Raw genomic sequence first — 20776 nt, forward strand, 5'->3', positions numbered from 1 at the left:
ATAGGATATTTTTCATATTTTCCAGGCTGAATCAATGAGTCTTTAAGGATTAATCTCCCAAGATTCTATTTTATAGACTCTCACTGGTATTCTTCAGAAACCTGTTTTGCATTTGTATCTTGTAAATTAGCCCTTTCGTACTCGGCCTCTGTGGTTTTCTCACTAATCAATGTGTTTTCTGTGGCAGGATCTTTTGCAGCTGCAGTATGAAGGTGTTGCTGTCATGAAGCTGTTTGACAGGGCAAAAGTCAATGTCAACCTCCTGATCTTCCTTCTGAACAAAAAGTTCTATGGGAAATAATAGGCATCTCCTGGAGGAGCTATGAAAAGGGAGATGAATGGAAAAACTGCATCTCTGTTTCTTAATGTCCTCTCTTACCTGTCCGAAGCAAAGACACCTATATATTGATGTACCTCTCTGCCCAAACTACAAGGAGGACTAGGCTGTCATTGAATTAGTCCTGAGTCCACAGAGACTCCATACGTCTTACTGCTATGATTTTCTTTTCTCTGACTTTTCAGATTCCTTGAAGCATTTAGTTTAGAATGTTTTCCATGAACTATTCCAGTGGCACTGGGGATTAAACAGTTGTTAAAATATATTTTGGGCTTCTGGGTGTGTTTTTTGCCGAGCTGTATGGATGGGTGGGGCTTGTTACTTGTAGAAGAAAGCTGGAACTGCAGAGCATCCAGGTCTGCCTTTAACTCGAAGCAGAAAAGGATTGCAGTTCTTATTTGGACTCTCTCTCTGAAATTCTAAGGAAACACAACAGGACACCAACTTAGAGAAATGCCGTAGCACAGAGAAATGGGAATATATATAACCTGCTGACTTTGTCCGTAGTAGTGTCCATTACCGAGGGCACACTACCAAGATGACTGAACTGAGTTAGATTTTAGCATGTGATGCAGTGTATAGATGTAGTTCTGTCTTCAAACAGTGGGGAAAAGAATAGATTTTTGTCACAGAACTGTGTCACATTAAAAGTGGTCAATGACCAGGTTGCTCAGGTAGTTTCAGTGCCAGCTTTGGGGGAAGAGGGTGATCTGATGATTGTTAAATGAATGGGACTAGTGCAGCAGAGTCTTAGATGGCTTTCAATGTCATGAATGTTGCTGAATTATCATTACACGTGCATTATTGTAGCCATGTAGAACATCCTTAATAATCCTTTTTTCCAATATTTGTTTCCCTTAAAGGTGCCTTACTAGTATACAAATTGTCCTGGGAGGAAACAAGGAATGGGTATGCTAATGCCTAAGGAAGAAAAGCAGCCTTTTTAAGGGGGGGGGGGGGGGAGAGTGCTTTTTGAATCAGTTGAGAAAAGTTGCACAGTTTTGCTTGAGAAGCCTTTAGAGTATTACAGAAAAAGTATCTTGTTAGCTTAGTGTCCAGTGTATCTGTACCTGATGCCATTATACACTAGCATCTACTTGCAGACTTGCCAAAGGGAATTTTCTCTGCCTTAAGTAGACTGAGCTGCTAAATTATTTACATTTTACCAAATGTACCTGAGCAAATGCCTTACTGTTTCCTTTACTACTTAGATATTCACTTACTATTGTATATTTCTATACCTAACAGAAATGCAAAAGGCCATTATGAACTCTGATCTTCATTAACTTAATTTTAGCTGGAAACAAACTTTTGTTGCTCACATTCTCTGCTGTAAAGAATTTTTTTTTGGGGGGGGGGGGGGTATTAAATCTAACTGTTTTATGTTTCCAGAGTGCAGGTTAAGTAAAGTCTCTGTTGTTAGACACACATGCACATCCCTCATTGGCTTATTTCAAATAATTTTGATTTTATTATTTCATCAAAGAGCAGGCCATGTTAGTGGTTTTTTAAAATGAAACCAGTTACTAATGTTTGAAAACTGTCTTGCTGCCTTGAGAGTCATAGAATCCTAGGGTTGGAAGAGACCTCAGGAGTCATCGAGTCCAACCCCCTGCTAAAAGCAGGACCAACCCCAACTAAATCAACCCAGCCAGGGTTTTGTCAAGCTGGGACTTAAAAACCTCTAGGGATGGAGTCAGTTTGTTTCCCACCATCTTTTAAAAGGCTACTACTATATGACTCTACTTTGTGACAAACCCTGCCATGCAAACAGTAACAAACAGATTTTCTCGTGGTCCATGCAGTATTAGCATAATAAAAAGAACAGATGATGCGACTTTCCTTTTGGATGTAAAACTGACCACAGCCAGGAAATTCCAAATAGGGGAAATTCTGCCCTGAGAAAGGAGAACCCCAAAATAGGAATTTTACTTCCCACCCAAAATAGCATCAGGACAGTGTCAGGATAAAAGTCTTGACTTGTATCTACCTGTCCCCACTACTATTTAACTGAAGGGGTTTAAATCTAATTTATTTTTAGTTAGGGATGAAAAGGTGACAATAGGCCATTTCCAGATATTCACTAGGAATAAAACCCTAAAACCCTGTCAGCTATTAAACAAACGAAATGGATGTCTCTCTATTTAAAAAGAGCTACTTCCCAGATACCTGCATGGCTGCCTCCTTGCTATAACCCACTCTGGATTCATGGAATAGCTAATGAGACATGTTAGTGAGGCTGTTCTAAGAACATATCATGATACCTATGAGGAAAAGATACTTGGATTATTTAGAAAAACAGCCAGTACCTATTTGAAAATAGTTTTTGGTGCAAAGTGACAAGACAACTAGGTAGTAAAAGAGTGAAACAGTTTATGGGAACAGGTGTGCCAATTTTAGTTAAACAATAGTGTGTAATTTGGTAGGAGTTTTAAAAAGAATTGAGAAACTCTGGAAGAAAGATCCAAGTTCAGCACTGAAATTCTGTAAGTGTTGTTTTATTTATTGGTGTCCTAGCTTTTCCTTTTGCCTCTCCCTGCTCTCACAATCCTTGTATTTCTCTTGGGCTTAAATTCCTTTAAAAAAACTAGATGGTTTGGCCTATTGTTTGCTTATAAAGTGTATGTATTTCTCATCTGAATAAAAGATCATTTGTTCAAATGTAAGTATTTTTAATCTGTTTTTAGTCCTGCTTTAATTTATTTTGCCATTTGTTAAATGCAGCACTTTGTGTTGTAATGAAAAATCCTACACACAGGACCACAAGAGCATGTATATCCAATGATATTGGAGAAATACAGAACATGCAGGAGTGCTTCCTAGTTACATGACATTACTTGCACTCCAATGTAATAGTGCTACCAAACTTGGTTCCCATCATTTCCATAGGAAAGGCAGGACCACAGTCTGTATGTTCCTAGGGAGTCCCTGGCTTCAGAGCTATTTTGGAACCAACAACTATGGAAATTCTCAACCCAGCACTGTCCTCATTCTGCCCTCCTGGTCAGTCAAAGAAATCCTCTATGTTTCTAGCTGATTCCAAATAACCAGGATATTTAAACACAACTGAATGGATAATCCCTCGTGCAAATGCTAACCCTAGCCAATTCCTTATGTGTTTAGAGACTATTTTCAGGGTACATGTTAAGATTAGCCTACCTAATTGGAGATGCAGTGGTCACAGGCCCCTTGTAAAATGGGTGCACAGTGCCCTTTGAGGTTGCAGGAACCATCTAACAAAAAGTTTAAGATGTTTCAGTGAACTTGTATTTTACTGTTATAGCACTAAATGATACAATTGTGATTTGCAGTCAGTGTGGTGTGATTCTGGTCAGCTTTGATTATAGCATTCCACATAACTTTTAACTTGAAATCTTAGGCTACGTCTACACTGGCCCCTTTTCCGAAAGGGGCATGTTAATTTCACAGGTGGTAATAGGGAAATCCACGGGGGATTTAAATATCCCCCGCGGCATTTAAATAAAAATGTCCGCCGCTTTTTTCCGGCTTTTAGAAAAGCCAGAAAAGAGCGTCTACACTGGCCCCGATCCTCCGGAAAAAAGTAGGAATAAGAGATCCTCAAAGTAGGAATAAGAGATCCTCCGGAAAAGGGCTTTTTTCCGGAGGATCGGGGCCAGTGTAGACGCTCTTTTCCGGCTTTTCTAAAAGCCGGAAAAAAGCGGCGGACATTTTTATTTAAATGCCGCGGGGGATATTTAAATCCCCCGCGGATTTCCCTATTACGACCTGTGAAATTAGCATGCCCCTTTCAGAAAAGGGGCCAGTGTAGACGAGCCCTTAGTGTTTAATAAACTGTTTAAAGATTTTTAGAAGAGTTTTCATTGAAGTTCAGTAAAGTTACTCAAAAGGGGGGAAGTTGGCACTGATGTCAGTTGCCCATTGTTGGAGCAGTGCCAAGACCAAAAGGGAAGTTGCCAGGACTTGGTGCTGCGAGGTGACCTTTGAAGGAAAATATGTGAAAAGTGGGGGGTGTTGCACTTAGTGTGAAGGGGAACGGCCGTTACAGTGCCCCTGTGGCAGGTTCAGGCTCCAGCTTGCTGCTCCGCAGCACAGAGTCCCACACTTCTGACTCTTCCAGACCCCTCCACATTTGTTATACCGCTCCCCATTCTCAGTGTCTCAGTCCCTCCCACACTCCCTCTCCACTGGCTTTCCAGTTACAGAATTGAGGCATTCTCTAGTCACTGCTCCCATCTGGACTCCTAGGACACCCCAAAGCAACTTCGCCGAATTCTTCTAGTGCTTGCTCATATCTGTTCTGTTCAGGTGTGTGCGTGTTTGTGGGAAACTTTGTACCCTAGCAACTACTGTCCATTTGGCTGTGGAGCCCCTGGAGTGGCATCAGTGTGGCACTGACCTGACTGTCCCTCAGGTCCTTCTTACCACCAGTGATGGTTGTTGGGGCTGAGGTGATTTTCCTCAACTAATAGTTCATAGTTTTTTTGCAATTGCTTCTTGTAGGTGTTCCAGTGTATCTCGTTTGGCACGTGTGTATGGGGGCTTGCTCCATCTACATTTCCTCTGGAACCCAGGGCATGCTCAAGTCCCACAGATTCAAGCAGTGCAGTTCCTGAGCTAAGCCTATGCCTACTGGTGACCCCCATCACACGTCTTGAGTGCCTAGGGGAATCCAATCAATTGGACAAGTGCAGGATGAACAAATCCTTTAAACTGCAGACCAGGAAGGAGTGAGACTTTAGAACAGCTCTTCATGGAGTTGGCTCTTCAGCCCCAACAAGTCCCAGGAGTGAGTCCTCAGTGGCCCTCTGGTGAGACCAAGATCCCCATGAGGAAGAGTTCCAGCCTGTTAGGGCTGGCACTTACGCTATCTGGCACCGAAGCATGCAATGTCCCGGCACCGCTCCCACTCTCCAGCCAAGTGGGACAAACAGCTGAAGAACATACCCTCGGCTCCATACACACCATCTTCTTCAGGTCCCACCACTGCACTGCACGGGAGGACCAATCCAATGCTGATACCCCACAAAAGTGTAGCCTCATGGTGTTGGACTTGCTGACCCTTGAGATAGAGAAGTAGTTGGTCCCTCTACTTCAGACACCTCCAAGGCTCTAGGGCCTTCATTGAGATCATGGCCTACAGGTCACCTAGTATTGTGGACCAACCGCCACCTGGCACTGCAGGGACCTGCCACTGGACTCTCACCACTGCTTTGAGTTCTGGCACTGCTTTTGGGGGTGCCAACGATCCAACTTGCAGCATTGGTCCACCGCTCATAGATGTTCCTATTCGAGGGGCCATTCAATCCTGGATGCGCTTCAGATACAGCTCATGGATCCACCAGTCGGCACCATGTTCAGCTGTGGTGCTGCTCTCTCCACCATCATTGCCCTCCTGGCAACAGTAATCTGATCATGACTCCAGGACAAGACGCTAATCTTCCAGGCTGCAGCGTCTGATGCCAACACAGCTTCTCTTGGTGCCGTACACCATCTCTGTACCACTACTCACTATGGTGTTATTAAAACTATCACGTCCCCCCACAGTCTCCTAAACTAAAGCCCAATTCTCAGTCTTCCCTCATAGATCATGTCTTCTCGACCTTTAATCATTTTTGTTGCTCTTCTCTGGGCCTACTCCAATTTCTTCTCTGGACCTTGCTCCACATCTTTCTTGAAATGCGATGCCCAGAACTGGACACAGTACTCCATCTGAGGTCCAATCAGTGAAGACTAGAGTGAAAGAATTACTTTTTGTCTCTACCACTCAGTATTCCTGTTAACAAAAAACAGGACTATGTAGCACTTTAAAGACTAACAAGATGGTTTATTAGGTGATGAGCTTTCGTGGGCCAGACCCACTTCCTCAGATCAAATAGTGGAAGAAAATTGGCACAACCATATATACCAAAGGATACAATCAAAAAAATGAACACATATGAAAAGGACAAATCACATTTCAGAACAGAAGGAGGATGGGGGGGGGGGAGGTAAATGTCTGTGAGCTAATGATATTAGAGGTGATAATTGGGGAAGCTATCTTTGTAATGGGTAAGGTAATTAGTGTCTTTGTTAAGACCTAGGCGTAAAGTGTCAAAATTAAGTATTAATGACAGTTCAGAGGATTCTCTTTCAAGTCTGGTGTTAAAATGTCTTTGAAGTAGGATGCAGGTAATCAAGTCGTTGAGACAGTGTCCTTTCTGGTTGAAATGGCAAGAAACTGTTTTTTCTTTGATCCTGTCTGATATCTGTTTTGTGGGCATTGATCCTTTGGCGAAGTGTCTGAGATGTTTGTCCAGTGTACATGCAGACGGACATTGTCGGCATATGATAGCATAAATTATATTTCTGGAAGAGCAGGAATATGTGTTCTTGATCCTCTAACTCAATTGGTTAGGTCCAATAATGGTATCAGCAGAGTGAATATGTGGACAAAGCTGGCAACCAAGCATTTATAAACCTCAACTACCTACCCGGAGAAATAAAAAAACAAATTGAAAGAGCCAGACGAATACCTAGAAACCAGCTACTTCAAAACAGACCCAAGAAAACCAACAATAGAACACCACTTGTCATCACTTACAGGCCCCAACTTAAACTTGTCCAACACATTATGGCTGTGTTTACACTGGCATGAATTTCCGGAAATGCTTAAAACGGAATACTATTCCGTTTTCAGTTTTTCCGGAAAAGGAGCATCTACATTGGCAGGCTGCTTTTCCGGAAAAACCCTTTTTCCGGAAAAGCGTCTGTGGCCAATGTAGACACGCTTTTCCAGAAAAGAGCCACGGTCACCATTTTCGCGATCGGGGCTTTTTTCCGGAAAAGACTACTGGGCTGTCTACACTGGCCCTTTTCCGGAACAGTGTTCCGGAATAAGGACTTATGCCCGAGTGGGAGCAGAATAGTTTTTCCGGAATAGTGGCTGATTTTGTACAGTAGAGCGTCGTTGCTTTTCCGGAAATTCAAGGGCCAGTGTAGACAGCTCGCAGCTTATTCCGGAAAAGCAGCTGATTTTCCGGAATAAGTGGCCCAGTGTAGACACAGCCATTATCAATAAACTACAGCCTATATTGGAACAGGATACTAAACTCCGAGAGGCCCTGGGAGACAGACCCATAGTCTCCTATAGACAACCACCTAACCTCAAGATGATTCTTACCAACAACCACAGGACATACCACACTAATACCAACCCTGGTACCTTCCCTTGCAACAAATCCCGTTGCCAGACTTGAAAGAGAATCCTCTGAACTGTCATTCATGCTTAAATTTGCATTTCAGGTCCCTCAAGTCCCATGGGGTTTGTCCTGCCCTGGGACTCTGAGGTCCCCCTGGACTGGGCTGGGTCTCCAGGTGACTCCCCTTCTGCGATCCTGGTGTGGGTCTCCCGCCTGTCCCTCATCTGCTGGCCACAAACTTGTCCACCAGTGTCCTGGCACTGCACAGGTCTTTGAGCTTTTGGTTGGCCAACCACACCTTGAGGTCTGGGGGGCAAATGTCATACAACTGCTCCAGTCCTGCCAGGTTGTACGCGTCCCTGGCAGTGGTGGCCCCAGCCCCTTTCCCCCACCTCTGGAGATATTCCCCCAACAGCTTGGCCACCTCCTTGTAGGTGACACCTGGAGATTTGCGCAAGCCCCAGAACCGTGTCCTGCCTGTCTCAGGGGTCAGCTTAGACTTCAGCAGCAAGGCCTGTTTGAACAGCTCATAGTCCCCAGTCTCAAGCCCGTCCACTTGGCCAAATGTCTCTATGGCCTTGGGTCCCAGCAGGGGGGTCAGGCTGTCGCCCGTCTGCACGGTCGATCCAGTGCAGATCACAAGCCCTCTCAAAAGCTGTGAGGTTGGCATCCACATCATCCTCTCCCCACACACAGGGGTTGCAGTTTGGAGTCCAGCTTCATCCCAGAGCCACCATCTTGGGACCCTTCCTCACTTACCCCCAGACAGGCTGCCTTGGCCCATCTCTCCTAGCTCCAGCTCATGCTTCCACTGTTGGACATGGTCCTCTTCACGGCCAGCCCACAACATTTTGGCACCTGAGGCAGGGAGCTCAAATGATGCCCCTATGCCCCCTTTACTCCTGCCTGCCTGTTATGCCTCTTGTGCCCTCCTTCCTCCAGCACAGCACTCCACTATCTCTGTGTATCTCAAGCAGAGAGAATACATCTGCACCAGCAGCAGACACAATTTTCTATACCGTGGGTCCTAGTGGCGTCTCCCCATGATCTGGCACCTGAGGCGGCCGTCTGAGTTCACCTCATGGTAAGGCCAGCCCTGGTTCCTCTCTGCCTGTCCACCAGGCTCTGCTCCTCCAGCTTCAGATGATTCACTTTCAGCTCCAGCTCCAACCTCTACAGGTCCCCTGGGGAAAACCCAGATGGGGGCTCCCCTGCACTGACTGGGGAGTTGGCTCTGACAGACGCCAGGCTGCTACACTGACTGCCTCCCTGTCTCTCCAGGCTTCCTGGGAGCCCCTCTGGGACCCGGAGCCTGTAGCTGCAACTGGTCATTCTCCACCAGCTGAGCAAGTAGCTGCTCCTTAGTGAGCCTCACCACGCTCAGCCTCCTGCCTCTGCCCCTGCCCAGATGTGTCAGGTTGCTCTTACAGAACTGGGCACAGGCCATTTTCCCGCTGGTTTCTTCAGCAGCCTCGTTTGTCACTGGCACTTACTCACTGCAACGTGCCTTTGCCCACAGCCAATGGTCTACAGGGTGCACCTCCAACCATCCTCTGCTACCATGTTGTCATGCCCACACTCGGCCATCCCTCCCCGGGCAGGACCTCCCCCCAGTGTAGCAACCCCTTCTTGGGGAGCCCACTCGGGTCCAGCAGCAGTGATAGCCCTTTCTCAGGGAGTCTACTCCAATACAGCGACTCTCTCTTGGGGGGGGCCCACTCCCACCTAGGGGGGTCTCCCCTCCACCTCTGGTACAGAGCCTCTCAGGGCCTTCAGCACGATTGCCTCTGCCATGAGCCTCCTCAGGGGGTCCACTCACTCTGGACCTCCGGGGCCTCCTCTCCCACAAGGAATAGTGGCCCCCTGTTCTCCAGACCAGAGCACTCTCCGGTTATGTCTACACAGAGGGGTCTCTGGTGTCACTCTTGGGTCATGCTGCTGGGGGGCGTCTCTGGCGCCGCCTGCGGGTTGCGGTGCTGGGGGGGGGGTCTCTGGCTCCGCTCTCAGTTGATGCTGCTGGGGGGGGTCTCTGGCTCTGTTCTCAGTTGATGCTGCTGGGGGGGGTCTCTGGTGTCTCTCTCGGGTGATGCTGCTGGGGGGGGTCTCTGCCGTCGCTACTGGGGGGGTCTCTGGTGCCGCTCTCCAGTCCCCCTGCTGGGGGGGGGTCTCCGGCTCTGCTTTGGGGTCGCGCTGCTGGGAGGGGTCTCTGGCACCGCTCTCAGGTCGTGCTGCTGTGGGGGCGGGTCTCTGGCATCTCTCTCGGGTCCTGCTGCTGGGGGGGGGGGTCTCTGGCTCCGTTCTCAGGTGATGCTTCTGGAGGGGGGTCTCTGGTGCCGCTCTTGGGTCATGCTGCTGGATGGGGGTCTCTGGCGCTGCTCTTGGGTCATGCTGCTGGGTGGGGGTCTCTGGCGCTGCTCTTGGGTCATGCTGCTGGGGGGGGGTCTCTGGCGCCGCTCTCGGGTCGCGCTACTGGGGGGGTCTCTGGGGCTGCTCTCGGGTCGCGCTGCTGGGGGGGGTGTCTCTGGCGCCGCTCTCCCGGCGCTGTTGGGGGGGAGGCTCTCTGGCTCCACTCTTGTGTCATCCTGCTGGGGGGGGTCTCTGGCTCCACTCTCGGGTTGGGCTGCTGGGGGGGTCTCTGGCGCCGCTCTCGGGTCGCGCTGCTGGGGGGGGGTCTCTGGCACCACTCCCGGGTTGTGCTTCTGGGTGGATCTCTGGCGCTGCATTCGGGTGACGCTGCTGGGGGGGGGGGCGTCTCTGGCACCGCTTTTGGGTAATGTTGCTCGGGGGTGTCTCTGGCGCTGCTCTCGGGTCACGCTGCTGTGGAGGGTCTCTGGCGCCACTCTGCAGCTGCAGGTCCTCCCGGACCCAGTGGTCCTGGGTGCAGAGCTGGTGCTCCAGGAGCCACAGGTGCCGCTGCTGGTGGTACTCCTGGTTCCTGGCGCGCCTGCTGGCCCGGGTGCAGGTGGCTGTTGCAGGCGTGGTGGTGCGCCCTGCGTTTTCAGGTGCTGCGGCTGAGGTGGAACAAGAGCAGTGGTCAGTTCTCCCCGGGGACAAGGTTGGTGAAACCCAGCACCCCTCTGCAAGGCCAGGGCCCCTTCATGACACCCAGCTGCTGCTCCATGGTGGGCAAGGCCCAGGCGCATGGTCCCTGGGCTCCTTCTCCCCCCATCCCTCCGTACACATAAGGGGAGCATGATGGCACTCACATGCGGAGCCCTCCTCGGCCTCGGACGACACAGGCGATGTGCTCTGTGGGATGCTGTGGAGAAATCCCTGTAATATTATATTTTGTATTAAGATCTTGTCCTTTTAGATCTATCTTTAAGTGTTCTTATAGAATCTCTGTAACATTTCTCCTATAACTTTGTATAAGATATCTAGATCTTGTAAGAAAAAAATGTCTTTTGAGCTCTCCCCTTTTCTTGATTGCCCTGTTGAAATGAATGAGGTGTGAATGGAGACTGAGAGGGGAGCACCTCCAGCAGCAGTTGCCAGGGTGGAGAGGGTCTGGGAGCCAGATCTAAGACAGTATCTTGTGACAGGGCGCCTGCCCTGCACTGGCCCTTTAAGACCAGGACTCAGGCCCGGAGCCGGGGCTAGAAAGAAAGAGGCCAGCTGGAGCTATTTGGGGCTAGAGAGAGCCCAGCTGGCAAGCAACTAGGGCAGCACGATTGGCTGGTAGAAGCCAGCTGAACCCATTAGGGCGAGTGAGAGCCCAGCTGGCAAGGATCCAGGACTGCACGAGTGGCTTGTAGAAGCCAGCTGTAATTATTAGGGCGAGTGTGAGCCCAGCTGGCATGTATATATAGAGAAGCCCAGGTTGCTTGAGGGGGGGGAGAGCCAGTAGAGAGCTGACCGCAGAGGAGGCAGGAGCTCCTTGGAGGGAAGACAAGCTGGGGATAGCCAGCAATAGCTGAAGGAGGGCCAGCCAAGACTCCCCTGGCTAGGGGCTGGAGGCAAAGCCCTGGGTTGGAGGCGGACCTTGATGCAGCCTAGGTAAGCAGGGCAGTTGAGACAACCCCGATGCCTATGATGAGCAACCCATACAGACTGTAACTTGCCCTGTGATGGGCTATATGAGGACAGTCAGGGGGCACTGAGGCATGAACCCCTTGACATACCTGCGAAGTGAGCTCATGAAGAAGACTGGACAGACAGATGCCTCGGGAGTCCAGCAGCAAGTGCCTGCCCTTGGAAGGACTCTCTCTGAAGCAGCATTAGGAACGGTAAGGTGATGACTAATTTGCTGCATGAGAGGGATAAATAGGAGGCATCTTGCAAAGGGACCCCAGGTTTTCGTCTTGTCAACATGGGAGCATCGATCCGGATCGGCAGAAGCCCAGCTCCACCCCTCCCCCATCTAACTCACCTGGCCAGTGCAGTTAGGGGGAGCAACTTTTGGTAACAACAATATGGAGTGTGTGTGTGTGTGTGTGTGTGTGTGAGAGAGAGTGCATGAGTGTGATGTGTCATATGCACATGATAAGTGTTGATTATTCTATGTGTGATCAATAAATGCAGCGTGTTGCCTTATTCCCCCTGAAAAAGATCCCGAGTACGTCTTTTAAGTACAACAATGCCTCAGGGGTTCTGGGCAGGCTCCCTGCAGGCTCCTGGCTCTCGGCCTCCTCCTCCTCCTCGGTGTCAGGGACGGGTCCCTCTGCCCTGGGGTCGATCACCACCCGGGGGGCATGGATGGTGTGAGCCCCCAGGATGCGGTCCAGGGACTCAAAGTGGGGGCAGATCTCCGGTCTGCCCCTGGCTGGCAGGCCCTGGAGTAGGACTGCTTCAGGTCCTTTATTTTGCAGCAGACCTGCTCCCGGGTTTGCATGTGGCCTCTGGTGGCCATGCTGGCAGCCATGCGGCTGTAGATGGCTGCGTTCCTGTGGCTAGTGCAGAGATCATGGACGTTGGAGGCATCCCCCCAAACCTCAATGAGGTCCACGATCTCCGCACTTGACCAGGCGGGCGCCCGCCTCTTGCAGCCCCGGGCAGGCTCCTGGGAGCTGCCAGCCTGGTCCTGGGAAGAGGCGGAGGGCTGGGTGGCAGCGGGTGGCTGGCTCATCCTGTGCCAGGTGCAGGGTCTGCTGGATGGGTGCTGGCAGGCTTGCAACTGGCACAAGCACTGTAGCCAGACCGTGGCCCTTTAAGGGCTCCGGGGCTGGGAGGGGGGCAGAAGAGTTTCCCTGGTGGTGCCCAGAGTGACCACCAGGGAAAGCTGGGGAGGGCTAGCCTCCCACTAGTTTGAATTAAGTGGCTACACAGCCCTTAATTTGAACTACTTAATTTGAACTAGGCGTTAGTCCTCGTGGAATGAGGTTTACCTAGTTCGAATTAAGCGCTCCACTAGTTCCAATTAAGTTCGAACTAGCGGTTTGTATGTGTAGCGCCTATCAAAGTTAATTCGAACTAACGGCTGTTAGTTCAAATTAACTTTGTAGTGTAGACAGACCCTTACAGAAAGAAACAACATATGGTCTGGTAGCACTTTCTAGACTAACCAAACATGTAGATACCATCTATGTCTGCTCCTCATGTACGTGTGTGATATCCGTGTGTGGAGTTAGGAACATGGACTCTGCTGATACTGGCCTGGACTGCCTGTTGTAAAGGAGGATTGTCATATGAATGACGATGCTGATTAGCACAGCCCCCAGGACAATGGTCTCTAGGTGCCAATACACACCTGGGGAAGGCATCTAGAAACCTGCAAACCAGTCAGGGCATAATGGCTGCCAGCATGTGAAACAGAGACTGTGTGACCTGCTCTGGATGGGGGGGGGACGCCAGGAGAACTATATAAGTGCCATGAGACGGACCCCATCTTGTCTTCAATCTTGCTACTGATCCCAGATGCAGCCTTACAATGGACAGAGAGCGGGAAGGATTGCTGACCCATCCTGACATAGGCTGCACACCAGAGACTTTTAAGCTAGCAGCTTATAACATCTCTGCTGAAAGCCTGCGTCAAGAACTGGGTGACTGGTGCAAGTAATGTATTTTCTTTAACCCCCTCACTCTCCACCTTTTCTTACTTACAATCTAAAGGTTTACTAATAAAAGAATCAGAGGGGTAGCCGTCTTAGTCTGGAGCTGCAAAAGCGACAGGGAGTCCTGTGGCACCTTCTAGACTTTCATCTTGCATGCATCTGACGAAGTGGGTCTTTGCCCATGAAAGCTTAGGCTCCAATCAAACTGTTAGTCTAGAAGGTGCTACAGGACTCTTTGTCGCTTTCAATTTTAGATTCTAAAGGACTGGCCCAGTGTGATCTTGTGGGTAAGATCCACAGGGGAAACTGACCAAGAATCTGTAGCTGGTTTTTTGGGACTGGAAAGACCCGTTCGGGGAAGGTGAGATCGGGTTCCGTAACCCCTCACCTGTATGCAGGCCCAGGGCTAACTGTGGCACAGGGAAAGCTGGGGTGCCTGAGGGGTTTTGCTCATGAGGCTTCCTGCTGGCCGGATTGGCAGCCGAAGTGTTCGGTGTGACCGGATTGTGGCCTGTTTGGGAAATGTCTCCAGTCTGGGGCTGTAAGGAGCCCTAGTTTTGAGCAATTTGCCCTGAGCGGTCGCCCTCAGCTGTGCCCAGACCCGGCCCGGTCCGTCACGGGCCAAGGGGGTAACTGTTATCCAAGGTGCAAGCCTCCTGGCAAGGGTCCAAATCTGTCAGTAGGGGCACAAAGGCGGAGCGTAGAAGAGTTTTTATTTACAACTGCTGTAATTGTTTCGTCTCTCTCTGCCAGCCCCTCCCTCTGCATTGCTATAGCACCGTGGTCACCAACCGGTAGATCACAATCAACTGGTCGATTGCAAGGCCTTGACCAGTCGATCGCGAGGCATTTGGGTCCTTCTACCCCCTATTTTCACCCTAAACCTAGAGAAGCCCCACTACCTACCTCCAGCGTAGTACCAGCTTCCCGAGGGGTGGACAGAAGTCCTGCCTGCAGCTTCGCGCCGGTTCAGGAAGTGTGCTGGCTGCTCCACTCCCACAGCACTGTGACATGCTGCGGGCGCTGCGAGGGGGCGGCAGATCTTGGCTTCTTCTGTCATTTAAAAAGTGATCTTGGATGTAAAAAGCTTGGAGACCCCTGCTCTAGCACATGGGGCAAAACGCAGCAAGCGCCTCACATGCAGCTGTGAGGAGAGTGTAGCACATTGTGGAGATTTGAAAGTCTCAATCAGTTACTATGTGATGTCTCTAGGTTTTCTCTTGGAATGTCAATGTATAGACGACTACACGATTAACCAATAAGCCTCAACTTATTGGTCAATCCTGTGGATTACACGCATTCTCCCTTCGCACCTGCTGTCTGTGTCAGAGGCAGCAAGGAGGGAGGAGGCGTGAGCTGATACCTGTGGGAAGCCAGCTTTTAAGTCAGCTTGTCACAAGAGGGCGCGGTTGTACAGTTGATCAGGCTGCACTACACGGCACATTGGGTCAGCTTCACAGAACAAAAAACCCACAATAGCTCAAATATCCCTTTAACATGTTTTATTGCAAGCAATTCAGGAGCAGTTTTAAAAGCGATATATCTGTCTAGTAATTAGCAATTAAAAGGCAGGTTAAAAGCAATGCTTAATTTGAATAGTTAACAGTCTAAATCTAATCTCTAACCCAATTTAGCATCCTAATTCTTAATCCAGTCTAACACACATCCCACTTGCCCTCTGGGGCCGGCCAAAACCCAGGTAATGTTGGTTAATTTGGTTGAGGCGGAAGTCTGACACACTCGTCACCCCAATATGCTGAATCGATGGACTCTAAGTCGTGGGGCAAAATGGTTTGGTATCTATCCCCTTGGCGGGGGCCAGTCAAGTGGGACAATGTCCACTGGTTGCACACAACCTGGGTGGGGTGAGGTCATACCCTCCTCCTTGCTAGTGTGACCACGACCACCCTTGAGGCGCCCTGCTCGCAGCACCCAGTTCTGCTTGCCTCACCACAAGGGACAAACAAGAGAAAGTCCTTGACTAGGTCTCTCCCTTGTCTCCTTTTCTGGGAACGTTGCCTCCTTCTGTACCGTTTTGTCTCCTCGGCTCACATGGTCTTTTCTTGTACACAGTCCTTTCTCTCGAAGTTGTAAACAAGTCCATAATCCTCCAGGGCCCTGACTTGAACCTTAGTATGGCCTCTCTTCAGCTCATGTACTGTTAATTCAGTCATGTCACAAATCATGGCTAGTGTGAATGATTGGCAAGTGCCCCGCAAGCATTGGATCGGCCTGTTCTCCCACCTCTGTGCTGCTGCCTCTGATACAGAGGAAGCAGTATGGTGGGAGGAGGCAGGTGGGAGCTGATATGCATGAGCACTGTGTGTGGTGGCTTTATGGACCCACCTGTCAATCCCCTTGCTGCCTCTTCTAGAGGCAAGAGGGGGAGGCAGGAGCTGGTGCTGGCTTTGCAGAGCTGCCTGCCCGCCCACGCTGCTGCCTGTATCAGAGGTGGGGGAGGGGGAGAGGAGGGCAGGGGAAGCTGCTCCACATTCCATGGAGCCCAAGCGGCAGCAGCTCCTGTCCACGGGGGGACGAGCTCCCTGCGGGCAGATGCTGATCTGGCAAGCAGCCTGTATCTGCCAGCAGTTGGGATGCCTGGTGGACAGGAGCTGCTGCCATCCTGCCCTGTTGCCTTTGTATCAGAGGCAGCCATGTGGGGCTACAGGCAGCTGGTTTGCATAGGAAGCTGGTTTTGAAACTAGCTGCCCTTGTGGCCCGACCCCGCCTGCCACCCCACAGTGAGGCAGCAGCACAGGGTGGCCAGGGGGCTCCCTGGAATGGAGCCGGAGCGCACTGGCTGCCGCCCCTGCCCTCGGGGACTGTGTAATAGTTGTGTAACTGCTAACAGTCGCTGTGGTTACATGAGGATTCAATTACTCGATAGCTAACATCCCTAAGACAAGAGAAGTCCTGCGGCACCGTATGATTTATTGGAACATTGGCTTTCGTGGGCAACGACCCACTTCGTCAGACGCATGGAGTGGAAACTCCAGAGAAGTCTGCCATTTGGAAGTACCTCTTCCTTCTCCCCCCCCCCCCCCCTTTGCTGAATCTATTTCATAGAGGCAGCAAGGTGGGGGGGATTGACTAGTCCACATTACTATCCGATAAGCAAATGCTTTTCAGATACAGCTGGTCCCCGAGTTGCGGGGCGACTTAGGCCTGTTCGCAGTTCAGTGTGTGTGGGGGGAGCTGACTGCAGGAGGTAGGGGGGTTTGGTGGGGGGAACAGACTGGGGAGGGGTTGGGGTGCAGTAGACTGCAGGGGGTGGGGGGAGCAGAGTGGGGGGGGTTGGCAGGTCCTGACGCCACAGGACAAGCCGGCTCGGCAGTTTGGGGGGGGTCTCTGGGGTGGAGGGGGGGCGAGGGAAGCAGAGAAAGGAGCCGCGGTGGCTTGTGGGAAACGTTCCGTGCCCCAATCCGCAGCTCCCATGGGCTGTTCGGTTGGGCGGATGCAGTGGAAGTGACATCACAGTCCAGCCACTGATCCAGGGGTTGGTCGCAAGCGCATGTCACTCCCAGCGTGAGCGATGCATCTTGGGAGTTGTAGTTCCCACAGTGCGGCCTCCCGGGACGTAGCTCAGTCCGCCACGCCCCAATCATAGCCATGCCCATCGTATTCCAGCCTCTCCCCGCCCCCAACTGCATCCCAGGCCGCCCCCTCAGCGCTACTCAGGCCCCGCCCCTGTCTGCCCGCGCCACGGTCCTCAGTCCCCCCACCTCCTCTGCACAGCCCCCCCTCGAGCTGCAGCCCTCTCCCCCACCCTCCACCCGACCTGCAAGATCCTCCCCCATACCCCCAGTCAATTCAACACCCCCCACCCCAGTGCATGCTCCAGTCCATGCAACACACCCCGCCCAAGCTGCACCCCCCCTTCCCCAGTCCATTCAACACCCCCCACCCAACCTGCACCCCATTCCTCTCACTCTCCAGTCCATTCAACACCCCTAGTCCAATGTACACCCTCATTCCCCGTCCAACCTGCATCCCCTTCCTCTGCCCCCAGGCCATTCAACACTGTCAGCCTAACCCCCCCTTTTACCCCACCTCAATCCATCACACCCCCAGTCCAACAGCACCCCTACTCCCTCTACCTCAGCCCAACCTGCCCCCTCTCGCGCAAGAGGGCTTATCCCTGAGCGGGAGCGTCAAAGTGTTTGCGCAAGAAGCACTGAATTCTTCCATTAGAACGTCAGTGCTCTTGCGCAAATTCAAGCGGCCAGTGTAGACAGCTGGGAAGTTTTTGCACAAGCGGCTGCTTTTGCGCAAAATCTTGCCAGTCTAGATGCACCCAGGTAGAGACCAAAATAGGAAATGAACTTCTGGACTGATCAGCCACTTTGAGACTATTCTTCGCAGTGCTGCTGTCTCCCTTCACAGGACATGGGCAGGTCTGCTGGGTGAGCATCTCCACAGATGTGGTCTTGGGAGCCTTCAAAAAAGTAGGGGACAACTAGCATGGTTGTCGGTTTCATCACAGGCCATGAGCTTCCTTTTGGGTACAAAGAATTCTGCTGGGTCTGCTCTGGAAGGAGACTATTTGGATGTGGGCTCAAAGCGCTCTTCTCCTCTGGTATTTCTGCAGTGCCAGTGGGAGGGTAGAAGCCAGAGGCATACTTCATATGTGAGAAGCGCTTATGCGACATTACGGACTGAGATGCCAACGTGTTCACTTTTCCTAAAGTACTGGATTCAGAACCAGGGGAAAAAGTCAACTATTGGAGACTCCTCCAGTTCTGCGATGAAGAGAGAGAGAAAATGAGACTATGAGCAAAATTACTGCTATAGTCAAGAGCTATTCCAGGTGAGCATCTCCATGGGTTAAGGGCTCAGGAGCCAATGGGAATTATGCAGGTACTCCAGTCACGCAAGGTAGACCAAGGCAGAGTGGTGGTGTGTCCTGGCTGACTGACTCAGTGTCCTTGTAGTGGGACAGATACAGAGAGCAGAGGGGGGAAAAGGCTAAAGGATAGAATTCCCACAGTTAGGGACCGTGGTCAGTGAGAGCTCACGCTGGGTTTTTTTTGTTCCGCACTTGCAGAGGAATCAGTGCGGGGCCGTGGGTGGAGAAGAAACCGTCCGAGATGGACTTGAGCTGCCTGGATGTGATTCTCAGGACACATGAAGGGGCGTCAGCGTTTGGCCTTCTCATGGCTCTGTGTGAGTAAGAGATGCGTGCTTTGAAACCTTCAACCATCCTGGCAGGAGGTTTCTTCTGAGGTAGAGAGCTTCCTGCTGGGGCACGGAGCTTGGTTGCTTGGGGACTGGTGAAGGGGCAGTAGTTGGTTCAACAGAACGTGGATAGAGATTCAAGGCCTCCTTTCTCTCCGCGTTCCTGCACTGGCAGCAGGAGGGGGTGGCCGATTGTGGGAGGCTGCGGTGTGTTATAGGGGAGGAAAAGCGATGCCACGTCCTTGCAGACTGAAACGTAAGTTGTTTGTTTTTCCCGCTTTGCTGGGTTCGGTAGGAAGCGATAAGAAGTCAACCGTCCCGGTGTCCTCCCGTCTGGGGATGGAATGAAAACGAGAACAGCGAGCTCAGGAGCTTGCTCAAAGCAAAGCTGGGAGCGGAGGAGCCATCGCTGATACAGAGATAAGTGTCGGTTCCAGAAATCTCTCAGCTTACAACCCACTAGGTTCTAGGAAGGGAAGTCATGTTTGCTTCGACAGTGTGTCCGAGCGGAGGTTCCCGAGGTGCTTCCTTGGTTGTGAGAGAAACAGGGCTCCCGTTTGTCAGGGGTGCTGGTTTCTCTGGAACACGGAGTCCTACCCAGCAGACGCTTGGCTCGAGGAGGAAGACACAAGGTGGTAAGGTTTCTGACTGCCACTCATGTGTTTCTCTCTTGTTGCTCTCTTGTATTGGCCAATATGTTCTGTCTGTCTGTTCCTGTCTGTGTCTTTGTCCTTGCTCTGCTTCTGCCGTGTCCTTGTACAGCACACTTGCAGGCATTCCAGATGAGCGTCTCCACGGGTTAAGGGCTCAGGAGCCAATGGGAATTCTGCAGGTACGCCAGTCGCGCAAGGGAGAGCGGTGGTGCGTCATGGCTGAGTGACTCAGTGTTCTTGTAGAGGTCCCGTTACAGAGGGGAGAGGGGGAAAGGGCTAAAGGATAGAATTCCCACAGCCACAGACCTTAGTGAGTGAGAGGTTTCTTAGGTTGCGCTGCAGGGGGGGGGGTTTCTGGCGCCTCTCTCGGGTGACGATCCTGGGGGGGTCTTTGGCGCCGCTCTCGGGTCGCGCTGCTGGGGAGGGTCTCGGGCGCTGCTCTCGGGTCGCACTGCTGGGGGGGGGTCTCTGGCGCCGCTCCTGGGTCACGCTGCTGGAGGGGGTCTCTGGTACCGCTCTCAGGTCGCGCTGCTAGGGAAGGCATCTGGCGCCGCTCTCGGGTGATGCTGCTGGGGGGGGGTCTCTGGCACCGCTCTCGGGTCGCACTGCTAGGAGGGTCTCTGGCACCGCTCTCGGTTTGTGCTGCTGGGGGGGTCTCTGGTGCCGCTCTCTGGTAACGCTGCCGGGGGGGGGGGAGGGTCTCTGGCGCCTCTCTCGGATGATGCTGCTGGGGGAGTGGCCTCTGGCGTGCTGCTGGAGAGGGTCTCCGGCGCTGCTCTCAGGTAACGCTGCTGGGGGGGGGGGGGTCTCTGGCGCCGCTCTCGGATGATGCTTCTGGGAGGGTGTCTCTGGCGCCGCTCTCGGGTCGTGCTGCTGGAGGGGGGTCTCTGGCACCGCTCTCAGGTAACGCTGCTGGGGGGGGTCTCTAGTGCCGCTCTCGGATGATCCTGCTGGGGGGGGGGGTCTCTGGTGCCGCTCTCGGATGATCCTGCTGGGGGGCGGTCTCTGGCTTCGCTCTCGGGTCGCGCTGCTGGGGACGGTCTCTGACGCCGCTCTGTCAGCCGACGGTCAGGGCAGTGAGTCCCTTATGACCGGCTGAAGTTCTTTTAAATTGTGCTTGGTTCTGTTACAGCAACTGAAGGAGTCAGGTTAAAGCTTAAACAGTTACTATTTTATTGTTACAGGGTAAACTTAGTTGTTAAATGCTACTACTGTGTTACAGATAACACAGCCACTACAAAGGACAGGACAGAAATTACACTAATAAGTCACTTACAGGTACCATGAAACCCTTTTGGTTCTCTGAGCTCTTATTAAATGCATGCAAAATACACATAGCAGGTATATATTCTCACCCCTGCGTTCCAGACTTGGCGTGGCCAGCGTCTTTCTCTCAATCCCTCGGGAAGAAGTAGGGCGAGGTTGGGCGTCCCACAGACCTCGGGAGACAATCAATACCTG

General features: G+C 51.6%; 1 protein-coding gene across 2 annotated transcripts in view; it reads left to right on the plus strand.

Moving 5' to 3' along the window:
• Positions 1–3003, plus strand: part of IQGAP1 (IQ motif containing GTPase activating protein 1) — a 261663-nt gene extending 258660 nt beyond the window's left edge. For both annotated transcript variants that reach the window (XM_075916963.2, XM_075916961.2), the window contains exon 38: positions 188–3003. In XM_075916963.2, coding sequence (XP_075773078.1) covers positions 188–301 — 114 coding nt within the window. In that variant the 3' untranslated portion in view covers positions 302–3003. The remainder of the gene's footprint in view (positions 1–187) is intronic.
• The last annotated feature ends 17773 nt before the right edge of the window (positions 3004–20776 follow it).

This window comes from Pelodiscus sinensis, chromosome 14, assembly GCF_052426305.1.
Source record: "Pelodiscus sinensis isolate ZL-2025 chromosome 14, ASM5242630v1, whole genome shotgun sequence".
In the NCBI taxonomy this organism is placed as follows: domain Eukaryota; kingdom Metazoa; phylum Chordata; order Testudines; family Trionychidae; genus Pelodiscus; species Pelodiscus sinensis.